We start from the raw sequence: 14,601 nt of genomic DNA on the forward strand, positions 1-14,601 counted from the left end.
AACATGATATCTCTCAAACCCATTACGCTGATATTTTTTCCTACCTCCGCATAGTCAAGCTCAATAATCATGTTCAAAAAAGTGGCCATGAGAAGTAACAAATTTGTTCCAGCTCCCTACATGCCTCTTTGACATAAATACAGTCCCAAAAACAGTGATAAAAGATTCTCCTGAAGCAATACAAACAGCTTACCAGATCTTTACTCTTTCGCCTCTTAAGCTCATCTCCAACAGCAATACTCCAAAGAGAAATAAACCAAAAATAGATTTTTACACACACCATGGTAGCATCATATCCATCCACACACACATAACGCTAACATCATACCCAAACATGAGAGAGAGAGGAGATGAGACAGCAAGGCCAGCACACGAGAGCGGTGTTGCTGCCGCCAGAGGGTTGCGGTCGCCAGCAGGAGCAGAAGGGCAGGGGTGCTGCTGTGGCCTCAAGGCGAGGCAGATGCAGATGGCTACGTCGTGGGCTCATGGCAGACCACAAACAATCAGTCAAGAAAGATAGTATTGAAATTTTGCAAGCTAATAAACATTTTTTCAGTGTCTCACACGGAAAGAAATCACATTTTTTGAATTGTTTTTCCATTTTTTATTTATTTTACTGTTCAACCAAGCTCACATGACCTCGGGTGTAGAACAACACTTTCGATATAGTGCCCACATCTTAATATACTATAGTCGTTGATAAAACTACAATAAATCAGTCTAATTGAAAATATAAATTCTGCACATGAATTAGTCCAAAAAGTCAAAAAAAACAAATTTTAACAGATGAATTTTTTTAGTTCTCATGTACCCATAAGAAGTGGCTAAGGTTAATGAAGTCCTTGTGGTGTTAGTCTGTTATTTGCACTGACAAAGAGCCTGATCTGTAATGGTGGTGATGATCTACTCCTGAAATCTGGAAACAAGATGGAATTGAAGACAGAGTTGTGGCCAGCTTTTGTATGTTCAGGTACTGCTTTATATCCCTACAATTTCAGTTCGCCTACTATGATCGTAATGGTTGTTTTCGGCTTTTATGTACATTATATATTTTATTTTATGCACTAAAGAATGCAATAAGGGAAAAAATTGCAGTCCCGGGCCAAAACTAAACAACAAGATGACAGTTTTGCTCGTGTGAGGCCTTGTTGTAAAGAAAATACTACATGGTAAGCTGAACCTGCAGTAGTTCAGTAGGGCTTCCCTGATATTGCAGCCGTCGAGCTCGCCTTCAAAATCATCCACCCTGAACGATTTGCCGATGTACGCGTGTCACAGTGGTACCTGGCGACATCCCACAGTGGTACCTGGCGACATCCCAACCACAGCTCTCGAGTGTCTGTTCATCGCACGAAACCAGAGAAAGACAACAAAAAGGATAGCACGCATGTCAAATACTGAATTTCTCTGAACTACCAACCTTTATATCTGAACTAAGGTTTGGGAGGTATGTCAGGGACTAACCTTCGTCAGTTTGTTGGCGTGATGAGATTAGAGAAATGTTGATCCCTCTTGTTTTTCAAAACCAACAACTTCCTATAAGTGCATTTCAAAGTGCTATGTGGTCGGTTTGGGCTTGTGAAAATATCCTCCTTTTTGAAGAAAACAAATTACTTGTGAAATATGTTTGACCAAGGAAAGGTCATATAAGCAAATGCTATAATAAAAAAATTACCCGTTCCGCAAAATCCAGCCATCTCTGTTGTGGAACTCCAGACCAGAGAAGGTGTCTATCACTACCCAAGCTCCATGCTCAGCACAAACAGAAAGCATATCTTTTATCTCGCCCTCGCCGTACAGGAAAAAACAAAAGGGTTAACTGTAGGGCCAGAAATATCCAATCGCTGATATGCTTTCTCATTCTTGTATGCATTATCCAGATCTGCTGGTAGGGCGCTCGGCTCAATCTTGAAGCCTGAACTTACATTTGCTCGAATCATCAATGTTTTCGCATTCTTGGTGCCCATGGGGAATAGAAGGTGCCTTGTTCCAGCATAAGGCAAAGGACAAGCTTGTTCAAAATACTTCAGCACAACATTGGAGCTTGTCAGGTAAGACCACTCTAGTTGCTCTGAAATATCTAGGAACAATCGGGAACCCATCTTCGGTTGTACTGGGCATCCTGTGAATGGCAACACTCATTTAGTTCAACACCAGTCAATGAAAAAAATTAAGGAGCAGCATAAAAAATCAACCAAAATGTTACAAAATGATTTAAAAACATAATGCCCAAATCAGGAATGGTCATTGTGAATTGGCTCAGAGAATGTGAACCATATAACCAGCAAAGTGCTATATATAACAGTATAACCGAAGATTATCACAAAATTCATTAACTGTCAACCTCTACCGGCACAGTTGTGCCCATTAAAAATATCATCAAATTTGAGTGTTACATAATATTTCAGCAGCACTACATGAAAGTTGAAAGAATCATGAGCCGAGACCCGAGCAAGTTAGGTGCGAGCTTTAGTGTTGAAGTATCTTTGTGCATAGTACTATGATACATTACACGGAGGTGAAAATTAAATTTAACAAACACGGTGATCACTAAGCTGCCATTGTCAGCAAAGTTAACAATAGCATGCATGGACACCATGCTTAAATGGAAACCTTACTTGATGAGGACCTGAAGTGCTACATTCTTCATGCTATTAAGACATTGGAGGAATTAGGAATATATACTACATTATACACCTGTCAATATCTGTCGGCATATAATTATACCACATCCAACAAAAAGAGCCTGCTATCGAGCAAAAGGAACCGGTAACAAATGATGGAATCGTGCTTGTTTCAGCACTACAGCTGGTATTGTTGGCCCTGAACCAAGTTCATATAAATACCCCTTAGCATAGTTACGATGTATATGTGCGAACACAAATACATATAATTAGGCTGCTTCTGGATAATTATTGTTTCTGCAAAGAAATTGAGAAATTGAGATTTGTTTAGAAATCAGAATACGTGCAAACCCCCAGCAGTGAAATGACACAACATACTGAGAAATACCTTAATCATCATTTAAAATGCATGCCAATGAATATCTTATAAAATTTGAGAAATATATGATAGACTTGTAACAATAGTTTATGATGCTCTTTGCCACTGGAAACAACTTAAATTTCTTCAGATTATCTCAAGAGAAAGATAAATTTAAACAAAAAAACATGATTTGCAAGATTAGGGACTATTGGGATTATCTGATATAGCCAATGATAAAAAAAACATTTGGCTTCAGATATTCAGGTGAGCAATTGAAAACAAATACAGACAACTATATTGAGCATGAATGATATAGTCACCATAGGAATGTCCAGTCTTTGTGCCTTAGAGGAGAAACATGAATGCATACATCATTGGACTTCAGATATTTAGTTGAGCAATCAAAAACAAACACGGACAACTTTATTGACCATAAATGGTAGTCAACATAGGAATGTCCAGTCTGGTGCCTTAGGAATTAGAAGAACCTCCTTCGCCTCCACCTGAGACACCTTTGGCACCTGCACGCGCACAAACAACAGAGACATTAAAACCAATCATCCTACACTTCAAGAGCATGCCAAAATTCAGAATCAGCATGCCGTGCACGGGCTCGCCAGGAATCCAGTGGACTTAACAAAAGAATGGAAACTGAACCGAGTGTGCGCACGCTTAGATTTATATTGGATTCTAAATTATGTGTCATTTTTCATGTTTGCATTTCAGTGCAACGCTTACAATCAAGATACTTCTACTATTCAGCATGATTTCACATGAATCTTTGTGACAGTTGTGTTTGACTTGTATTGAAACATCCGATGGCTGAAACATTGAGTAAGGAAAGAGTGATGAAAATTCGAAAAGCAGAGACGATTACGCCCCATGGCCAAAAGAATAACAAATTCTTCAAGAAGGTTCAACCAGATCAAAACTGGAATAATCAACAGAGGAATTGAAACTGAAACCAAGGTGCTTATCAACTAAGCAGAACCAAGAATATCTTCCAATCAACAAGATTCAGGAAACTGAGGCAGACATGAGCATTTTAGAGGACCTGAAACAACATGCACTTTACAAGAAAAATTGGACTGGTCTCTCATGTCTAATATTATAGTATAGAACTATAGATTGATTGACGCTCTTGCCTAACATGCTGAATTCTACGCATGAAAAAGCATCACCTGGAGGGTCAATTCTAGACATGAAAATTAACGTAATGGATTGGATTTGGAGGATGATTGACGCTCAGGTCTGGTGTGCATACATGGCTGAATCAAATGTTGGACTTGGCCGGTGTCTACTCGGCTCACGGTGCTTGTTAACAGGGGTCAAGTGGAAGCATACCTCTGGTGTAGACGCCGCGACATTGGAGTGCTCAACGGATGTTTGTGTACCTCCGGCGAACTTGGAGCTTCTTCCTCCTGCGAACATGAGACAGGTGATGCCCCTGACATGGACTTAAATCCGTGCGTGTCCCATGCCTTTCTGTAGTTGCAGTGTCCCGCATTATGTGTCTTGACTGTCGTATCTGAAAGTGATGAGAATTTTGTTTGCAATCAATTAGGTGATGATATGAAGACTTCTGTACCCACTCAACAATTGGAAAAGCAGGCCATGGATCTTCAGAAAGAAGAGCAAAATAAGCTAGTTGAGGACCAGTGTCAGGAAGATGCAGCAGAAACTGCACCGGTTTCAAGATGGTAGCACTGAAGAAATAGAAGAAGAGGCCATGGATCCTCATAACGTGTTAACAGGGGTCAAAGCTGTTTGCCCAGGAGCTGCTGAATGGGTTCGCCGGTTGCGTGCTGAAAGACGTGGGCTGAGATGGCTGGCGATTCAGTTCAGCGACATTGGCAGCGCTCTCGTCGAGCTGCTCGGCAAGGACGCCTTCCTCGGTGAGATCGAGGGCAAGGACCGCCGCGCCACCGCCAGCGCCCGCGGCGGACGCGCGCTTTAGGAGAAGGTGGAGGACGAAGGCGGCGCTGGACCCGTGGCCGCCGGCGGCGGCGCCGGTTGGCGCACGGAGAGGCGAGGTCGAGGAGGAGGACGGCTGCGCGGCCTGGCTGGGGCCTCCGAGTGGCGCGCGGAGAGGCGCGACGGGCGCTGCTGGTGGTCGCCCACGACGGCGGATGGCGAGGGGCTGCCGGAGCGGTGCAAGGAGGCGCGAGGCATGGGCACAGGAGCTCGGGCGCGAGCGCGCCTCTCCGCGCCGTCCATCCTCACGGCGAGCGCCCTCCATCCTTCCGCGCGAGGCATGGCGGCCGCTGGCGCACGACGGGTTGGGCGAAGTCGCCGGCGCAGGACAGAATGGATAAGACGAAGGGGAGGAGTGCGGACTGAATTGAAATGACTATAGGGTTTCTCTGTAAAAGTGAAACGTTTTTCTAGAGTGCCACTAAAACAGGGACTGCGGGTTGATTTCAAAGAAACAGAGGGGCTTTTTCGCAAAAACGCCGACGACGTACGACCAGAAGCACTCCGTGCTTTATTAGTAGGGAAAGAGGGAAAGATGTATACAGACAGTACTTCATACCCCGTCAAAAAAAAAACTTCGTACGTGTTGAAATCGTTTTGGTCTAGGGCGTGGCTGCAGCTCATGAGACGAGCCCAACTATGTCGACCTAAGGAATCGACTGACCGTAAAGAAAAAAAATTGGGTGTTTGGTATATAGCCAAACCGGTAAATATTACTCAAGGGTGAACCACGGGTTCATGTTAGAAGGGTTACAAGGTAGGCCCAAGGAGAGGTAGTGACGTCAAAACAAATCATTTGCCTTTTGACTAAGTTCTTTAAACCTATGACCATGAGTCTGGAGCGTGGAATCATCAATAATGTTCCACAAAGTAAGGTGAGGGTGGTGAGTCTCGTTGCATAAGACTTTAGCGTTCTTGAGTTCCAAATTTTCCACAAAATGGTGAGGAGGACCTGCCACATGTCTTTGTCCGTGTGAAGCTCGGCAGGTACTCCCTCCGTAAAGAAATATAAGAGCATTTAGATCATTAAAGTAGTGATCTAAACCTCTTATATTTCTCTAAAGAGAAAGTGCTTAATTACTGATTGCAAAATTAGTGTAAACATGAAGGTGCCTTCATAGTGAACAAACCCTGTTGTGATAATAATAATTAGGTAAAGTACCAATACATCAAGCGCAAGTTTTCTGATCTACAGTACTAATTAACAAGCCTTAATGCACACACCATAATCAAGCACGACCCAAACAATCCTAGCTAGTTTTAACAATCAAATCCGTCTGCATACTCGCTCACCACACCATAGCTAGGCGTGCATGCATGCCCGCCTAAAATTAAAACAAGAAAGTTCCTCTCAGTCGGTCGTTGAGAAGGACAGTAGGGTACAGTAGCAATTAAGTTTCAGACATTGTCGGAAGGCGGGAGGAGAGGCTGGGTGATGGAGGAGGCCAGCTTGGCGCTCCGGACCTCGCGCTCGCCACTGCCGGAGGAAGCTGCGGCCATGACCGCCGCCTCCTTGCCGATGCGCGACCTCTCCTCGCTCTTGCCCCAGAGCACGAGGTAGAGGCCGGTGATGATGAGCGCGGCGCCGATGATCCCGCCGAGGTAGAACTTCTCGCCGAGGGTGAGGGAGGCCATGATGGCGACGACCAGCGTCTGCACGGGCTGGTACACCGCCACAAACACCGGGCCCCCGCGGTCGATGCACCAGATCTGCACTGCGAACGCCACGCCGGACGCGATGAAGCCCTGCATGTATATATTACCGTTTTCATTTGCCATGTCAGCTGCCACCTTCCGTTTGCATAATCATTTCCATATCTCTTGAGAGTCAAAAGCAAGCAGCTTAAGATCTGAGACATGGATCATCATGCCTTCCACTCACTGACTTGATATATATTTACACTGAATAAAATAATACTACAATTTGCTAAAGGAGTACTGCTACAGATCGTTGATCCTGGCAGAGAGGTGTACAGGTTGTTGCATTGCACCACTTTTAAATCAATTTGTTTACCTCTACTCCTTTAGCAAATTATCGTATCATTTGCACCACAGATAGAGAGTAGTAATTAGTACGTGATTGAGATTCCAGGTCTAATATATATTATATAAACGTTCTTATGTTATGTTATGAGACGGAGGGAGTAGTTAATTCTTAACTGCGAAATTATATAAGATACTAATGAATATGCTTACGGCGTAGAGGATGGTGAAGACTTCGGAGCCGGAGTGGAAGACCCAGGCGCCGGCATCCCTCTCGAAGAAGGCGGCGATGATGAGGAACTGGATGACGCCGAAGAAGCAGGTGTAGGAGGTGACGGACAGCCTCGCGGGGTACTTCTTGAGCACGGGCGCCTGCAGCACCAGCCAGCCGGACCACGAGAGGCAGTGGCCGATGAGGTACACGCACCCCAGCGTCCAGTTCTTGCCCTCCCCAGCCACGGCCGCCAGAAACGGCACCTCCTGCTGCAACGACGGCTTGTCGTCGGCAGGGGCGAAGATGGTTGGGCCCTGGTAGAGCGTGATGACGGACGCGCCGGCGACGCACGCGAGCGTGCCCAGCACCTTGGCGACGCCGTCGCGGCGGTCGAGCCGCACCTTCTCGATGCGGAGCGCGGCGGCCATGCCGAAGGTGATGGCCGGCACGGAGTTCTGGATGGCGGAGGCGAAGGTGGGGGAGGTGTTGTCGAGGCCGAGCAGGTAGAAGCCCTGGTTGGCGGTGATGCCGCAGAGGGCGAGGAAGAAGAACTGGACGGCGAAGCTGAGGGTGAGCCTCGGCCGGTCCTTCTTCTCGAGGAAGTAGGCGAAGGGGACGAGGAGGAAGAGCGCGATGATGTTGCGGTAGACGGGGAAGACGAGCTTGCTGATGCCCATGTTGAGCGCGAGGCGCGACACGACGTGGAAGCCGGCGTAGCCGAACTGCAGCGCCAGCATCGCCACGTGGAGCTGCGCCTTCTCCGGCATCCCGCAGACCCGACGGGCATCCACCGCGTCCGCCATTGCTGCTGCCCTTTCCTCGCTTGAGATCGAGCTCGAAGCTGCTGGAGCGAGGTGACGCTGAGAGACGAGAGAGAGGACGGCCTAGGCCAGGAGGGATGAGGTGAGTGAGAAGTGCAGCCAGGGGTGTCTACTATATAGACGACATTCCACTTGGACAGTAGGTAAGCATGCTACAGAGTGACACTCAGCTAGAGGCAGACAGTGAAGTGAGCGATGGGCATAGGCCGACCGACCGACCCCTTCATGCATCCCACTCGTATCATGAATGCCTCAGGATTCCTGAGATCACAGTCGGAAGTATAGTATTTCTCCAGAGCTGTCAATGTCGTAGGTACGATCCACTTGGGTACCTCCCATGGAAATACTCACACACCTTTAGCAAGCTGTAGTCTTGTGCGTGCTGCAAAGTTGAACCACTTGAGTTCTTCACTGGACAACCATCAACCGCTGCTGCCTTTTTTTCCCAGGAAACCCGTTGTTGGCTTTGTTCAGCTGAACTTTCCAGGCCATGTTTCTCCCAAGCGGAAAATAGCGCACTACCGTTAGGTACCGGCACATCTTTAGCCATTCCTCTCTACGTCAAGGTTAGTGCTACTCCCTCCGTAAAGAAATATAACAGCATTTAGATCACTAAAGTAGTCATGTAAACACTCTTATATTTATTTACAGAGGGGAGTACTTTTTTTTATAAGATGTCAATCTTTTCCTTACACGAATAATAAACATCAATACAAACATAGAGGGGTCCATAGTAACAGTTTTTTGTGTCAGATGAGGAAGGAGAGAAGCGTGGCATGCGCAGAGTTCCCTCTCCAACTAAAGACTTACATTTTATTTTATTTTTATATCATTTTGAATGGCTCATAAATTTGGTACCAAAATTTTGTTTTTGCAACTTTTTAGATTTTACATATTTGAATTATTGGTGAATAAACCGTTAAAACAAGACCAACCTTGAATATGTTATTATAAAATTTTGAACAAGTTTAAAGTACCGATTTAACTCATTTCATATATTTTATAATAACATATTTCACTCATTTCAAAAAATATTTCATAATAATATATTTCACTCGTTTCATATAACATATTTCACTCATTTCAAAAAAAATCATAATAACATATTTCACTCATTTTAAAACAGATTCCACACATCTTAAAACAGAATTCACTCATTTCATATAACATACTTCACTCATTTTAAAATAGATTTCACACATTTTAAAACAGATTTCACTCAATTCGTATAACATATTTCACTCATTTCAAAAATATTTCATAATAACATATTCCACTCATTTCAAAAAAGATTTCATAACAACATATTCACTCATTTTAAAATAGATTTCACATATTTTAAAACTAATGTCTCCCATTTTATATAACATATTCAAAAAATATTTCATAATAACATATTCCACTCATTTCAACAATGATTTCATAAATAGCATATTTCACTCATTTCATACTAGCATATTTTACTCATTTCCAAATAAATTTCATAAATACATTTTTCACTCATTCCAAATAAACAGTTTCACAAGGTGACATTTCAGTTTCATATTTGGGTTAAATAGGTTCTAGTGAAATAGGTTGATTTCACATCTTTCAATTGACATAGTTTTTTGTAAAAAAAATTCTAGTGACACTCAAACAGGTACTCGTTTGACTTAAAAAAAACAGACACACCTTATATAAGGAATAGAGGGAGTAGGTTTGTAAGCATGCTCCAGAATGACACTCAGCTAGAGGTCAGGGTAATGGTCTGGCTCTGGCAGTGAAGTGAGCAAGGGTTGCAGAAGACCTTCATGTGTAGGCATAGGCCGACCGACCATTTCATCACACACCTATCATGCCTCAAGGTTCCTGAGATCACAGTCGGAAGTCTAGTATTTGTCCAGAGCTGTCAATGTCATAGGTACGATCCACTTGGGTACCTCCTATGGAAATACACACACACACTTTAGCAAGCTATAGTTTTCTGTGTGCTGCAAAATTGAACAACTTGCGATCTTCACTGGCCAACCGCTGCTGGCCTGTTCTTTTGCGGAAAACTGTTGCCGGCTTTGTTTAGCTGGACTTTCAGGCTATGTTTCTTGAACTGCAAGAAGCAATAGCAACACTTGTATAGAACAAGGGGCAGCCATTATCTTGTCTCCAAAGAACGAACAAACGAGAAAAGCTGAGAAGTCACCTAGGGCTTACTGGCTAAGGCAGTAGGGCCACGGATGGTGTACTAGACACCAATCCTCACTCCTACCATGATTAAAAGGATAATTAGTTCCTCCAGTTATTATCACGAGAGGCGGCTGCTCGTGTGTGGCACACAGCTGACGGGTCTCATTGACTAACTCATGCTATTCCAAGGAATTACCGCTAGGCAGTAGTTGTTGAGTCTCCAAGTGCACAGGTTTGCAAGAAGTGATAATTTTTTGCTCGGTTGAGAAATCAAGGTATCAGTCCATAGAGATAATAACCCTAACTTCTTTGAGCAGTACTACAATACAAATTAAGATTTTTTTTCTTGTGTCCCAATAGTTTTAGTGAAGTTGTCAATCTCATTCGCTTTGCTAGTTTGCAACAATTGGTTAAAGATATGTTATTTGAAGTGTTTTTTATTTATGGAATAATAAATTTTTGTAAACAAATGAATGTAAATGAGTTTGGAGAAGGTTTCTTACGTAGAAAATTGGACTTTTGTTCATAGGTTCGCTAGTAGTATGACGCCTTCGTAGTCGACGTGAGTCCCTTCGGCCACTGAAGGCACATCGCCGAAAGGGCTGATATAAATTTATGAAAATGCGACCGCAAGTTCCAAGTGTAGGACTTGAACCCTGGCGGGTTTGTTCCATCACAATGAACCTAATAGTCTGAGCTACACTCAATTTGGAAGTTTTGCCCCTTCTTGAAGTTATGACCTCCTGGATTTTCTCGTATTTTTCTGAGGTCCAGTAGGTCTTGCATTTAATAATTACATGATACTCACCCACAAAAAAATAAAAATACATGATACTCCATGAATATATCTATAATTTTTTATAGTTTTCATGCCATAATTATATAAAATATTTTAATGATTTTTCGTACTAAAATATTTAATATAGTGCAAGAGTATCAGTTTCTATGTCTAGTAATATTTCCAGAAAAAAACAGGTATTTCTGCATGTCTAAAAATCAGAGAATGTTTTTATGCCACAAAAGAGAGCTTGTGTCGAAAGACAGCCTGGGGGAGGCACTAGTATAGGTCGATATACCTTTCACGGGTCAAAATAGGTCATCTTGAGGCCCAGGGCGGTTCTAGGTCAGTGATAACTTCGGTATCACAGACAAGGCAGTCAACGAGAATAACTCTGATCCATTACCTTTTTTGGGCTGAGCACATATTTTTAGTTACCAGTCATGCAAATGAAATTGACAGAAAACAAACAGACACAATACGCAGGCACACATCATTCATTCACATAAGTACTTTGCTTTTCATAACACACAAGCATATAATTGGGTGTCCAAACCAGTACTCCCTCCAGTCCTTTTTACTCCGCATGTAAGATTTGTCTGAAGTCAAACTTCATAAAGTTTGACCATACTTATATGGAAAAATATCAACATCTACAATACTCTATTATGAAAATTAAATTCATGATGCATGTAATGATATTGATTTCGTATTGTGAATATCGCTATTTTTTCTATAAAGTTGGTCAAACTTTACGAAGTTTGACTGCAGACAAATCTTATATGCAGAGTAAAAATAACCGGAGGGAGTACATTGAACACACTTCCTGGCAACATATGAAACGAAGTTGTAACTACAAAAATAAGACTGTTGTGATGTGCTCATACTATGTCGTCGTCCTGAGTAGTCTACCCGTCTCTCCTTCTAATTTCGTCTCCAGTACATCTTCGCATAGGTATTTTGTGATGTGCACAAAATGTGCTCATTAGAGAAGGTGTGCGATGGAGGAACTGAGACTTTGTCCTTTTATGGTGTGCACAAAATAGCTGACTGGCGTGTTGCCCCGTCCGAGTGAAACCAGTGGAGTGAGCCCACGTCAAGCCGGCCCGAGTGATGTAACCCTAGCTCAATCGAGTGTACAAGGTGAGCTAGGATGGGTATGGAGGGATCCAATATATTCTAGATGATCCTCGGGCTAGGATTCTCACCTACCACCATCTTCTTCCACTGCACCGCCAAGACCAAGAGCTTGTAACCCAAGAAACCAATCTCCCAAGCGATCTTCCCGATCTCCGGTGAGTACTTGAGCCATACAACCACCAAAGGTAGGAGTATGGTCTTACCTCCTCCCGGAGGGCCCGAACTTGAGTAAATCGCCCGTCTCATGCCTTACATCTCGATCCACCACTTTCATCCCCTCTGAACAAATACTTCGTCGCTTGATGGCACTACGGGTCTCAAGAACACACAGTGAAACACAGAGATTCGGGTCGTATTGGATCTGGGTCGTTACAGTTATCAGATATCATCAGGTGCCCTTTGGGTGTCTTTTTCTTGGAAGAAAGTGACAACTGTGAACTACTATTTGCCCATTAAAAACACAACTCCATCCATCACAAAATATGTGTCACAGATTTAATACAAAATTGTGCTAACTTTGTACCAAATCCGCGACACTTATTTTTGGATGGAGGGAGTAGATGTGAAAATTGTATGGTTGGCATGCAAGGCATGCTTTTACTTTCTATGGAGGGAGAAGAAACAGGCTGAGGTAGCACTGGTGCTAATGAAATTCACGTTAGTGTTTGTGTGATTAATACGACACATGCAAAGTGACACTCGCTAGTGTTTGTGTGAGCACTGAACTGTGAAGTGCTATGTTATGTGTGTGTCATGTGTCATGTGTCCTGTGTCCTGTGTGGTTACATGTGCTTGCTGCTAGCTCTCGGTTGTCAGTAGTGGCTTTAGCAACTGGTGAAGATCGTACTGCCGAAGAGACAGCAGTGGACTAGCTTGTTTAATGGCATTTGGTTTGGCGCCACTCCACTAATTGCAGATCGATTGACAGAAAGCGAAGGAGAAAATGATTGATCGAAATGAGGGCAAGACTAGAATATATTGGTAATGCTTATTTCTTTTTTGATAAAGAGAGCTTCCTCTGAGATTTATATTGGAAGAAACCACAATGTCATACATGTAAGCAGGACCAACAAAGAGCAGAATATATTTCTAATGCTAAATGATTAGACTAATAAAAGCTATCATTCACCCGCAAAAAAAAAAAGCTATCATTTGTGTGCGTGCGTTTGTTGTACTGTATGTCTTCTCCGAGGCGGGGCGTATACCCACCAATATTGCAATACTTTTTTCTTAGGCCTAGAGAATGTACCTGAATGCTCTGAAACTCAATCTTTCTGGTCTGATGATACATACTCCATATGCATTATGTTGAGAAGTAATATATGAATTTATACGCATGTGCTGGTCCCTCCGTTACCTAAGACCAGTTCAGCAAAGCAGGTGAAAAGAGCTAGGGGGTGACACGGAAAGTAATTAAGAATGCAAAAGGCAAGGTGAAAAGTTGCAAAAAGAGGAGGGCGGAGAAATGCATGCTCGAAAACCTGATCGCCGCCCTTTTTCAGGGCAGCATAGATCGAATCATGCATGCATGTTGATCCCACACACACACATACAATACACTAGCTAGCTAGCTAGCGAGGTAGTGCAGCAGTGTGCAAGATACAGAGAGGGCGGAGACACTTCAGTATATTCGATTCGATAGGTTCCAGTGCATAGTGGGATCGACACATATGCCCTTTAGTTAGTTCCCAGCTTTCCAGGGGCGTGCTGCTTGCCTCTGCAGCGACACACACACCATCATCATCATTTGCACCAGGAAATGATTCCACTTCTTCCTACAATTTTTTTATTTCTATCTTAATTACCATGGGTGCATGTACTAGTACTACGATTACAGCCTGCTAATCTACCAACTTTTGACAACAATGTCTCGCCGTGTGGATCTCTAGCGGAGATGCTTAACTTTTGCTGGAGTGTTTGTGATGATCGATAGGATCAGCTAGCTAGCTGTTATTTGGAGCATGCGACGCACTCGCCTGGTTAACATAAGCTAGCTCGCTAGATCTCCCCGCTGTTACCTTAAAAATGTATTTGAATGGTCCCCCAGGTGTCTCCTACTCCCACATGCACGCATGCATGTGATATAATTAATTAACCAAGAGTAGGGTTAATCCGAATCAGCAGCTAGCTGTAATGTTGACGCTTTCGGGTGACACGAGAATATACACTCTTTTGGATGGTCCAAATACGTATGATGGAATGCAAGAAGAAGAGAGGGGGATTAAGCAGGCAACAAAATCTCATCCTGGGAGCCGAGCCGGTCGATACTCCGACAAAGGGATGGGTGTGCCAGCACTAGCACGCCGGGGCAAACGCGCCATCGATGGGTGCGCGCACCGTCGTCGCCACTCTCCACCGGTTGCGTCACATCCCTTCGTTGTATGTGCGCCTCAAAAGGGGGTCTTCGCTTCATTCCTCACAGTAATTGTTGCGAAGGCATAGAGAAAATTAAGGCCCCCCTTGTCGCATGGATTTCCAATCCCAACTCATAACTTGTTTGGCTCGTTTCACTCGTACCAAAACCATCTCAATGGTAATGCATGACC

General features: G+C 43.7%; 1 protein-coding gene and 1 long non-coding RNA gene across 5 annotated transcripts; both read right to left on the reverse strand.

Annotated features, from left to right (window-relative positions):
- Positions 1-9: 9 nt before the first annotated feature.
- On the reverse strand, positions 10-5,346 carry LOC119266604. 4 transcript variants are annotated; one of them, XR_005132061.1, is made up of 6 exons: positions 4,330-5,342; positions 3,306-3,506; positions 2,698-2,921; positions 1,676-2,122; positions 1,465-1,592; positions 68-1,339 (listed from the first exon to the last, which is right to left on the reverse strand). It is a non-coding gene; the product is annotated as an uncharacterized LOC119266604 (long non-coding RNA). The 4 variants fall into 4 exon arrangements; XR_005132059.1 differs by having other exon boundaries at positions 2,619-2,921; XR_005132058.1 differs by having other exon boundaries at positions 10-1,339; positions 1,676-2,921; positions 4,330-5,346.
- A 731-nt stretch (positions 5,347-6,077) lies between these two features.
- On the reverse strand, positions 6,078-8,077 carry LOC119266606 (protein WALLS ARE THIN 1-like). Its single transcript, XM_037547836.1, has 2 exons — positions 7,156-8,077; positions 6,078-6,705 (listed from the first exon to the last, which is right to left on the reverse strand). The coding sequence occupies exons 1-2, from the start codon at positions 7,957-7,959 to the stop codon at positions 6,358-6,360; spliced, it is 1,152 nt and encodes a 383-aa protein (XP_037403733.1). The 5' UTR covers positions 7,960-8,077; the 3' UTR covers positions 6,078-6,357.
- Between the last annotated feature and the right edge of the window lie 6,524 nt (positions 8,078-14,601).

This window comes from Triticum dicoccoides, chromosome 3A (assembly GCF_002162155.2).
Source record: "Triticum dicoccoides isolate Atlit2015 ecotype Zavitan chromosome 3A, WEW_v2.0, whole genome shotgun sequence".
NCBI classification, from domain to species: domain Eukaryota; kingdom Viridiplantae; phylum Streptophyta; class Magnoliopsida; order Poales; family Poaceae; genus Triticum; species Triticum dicoccoides.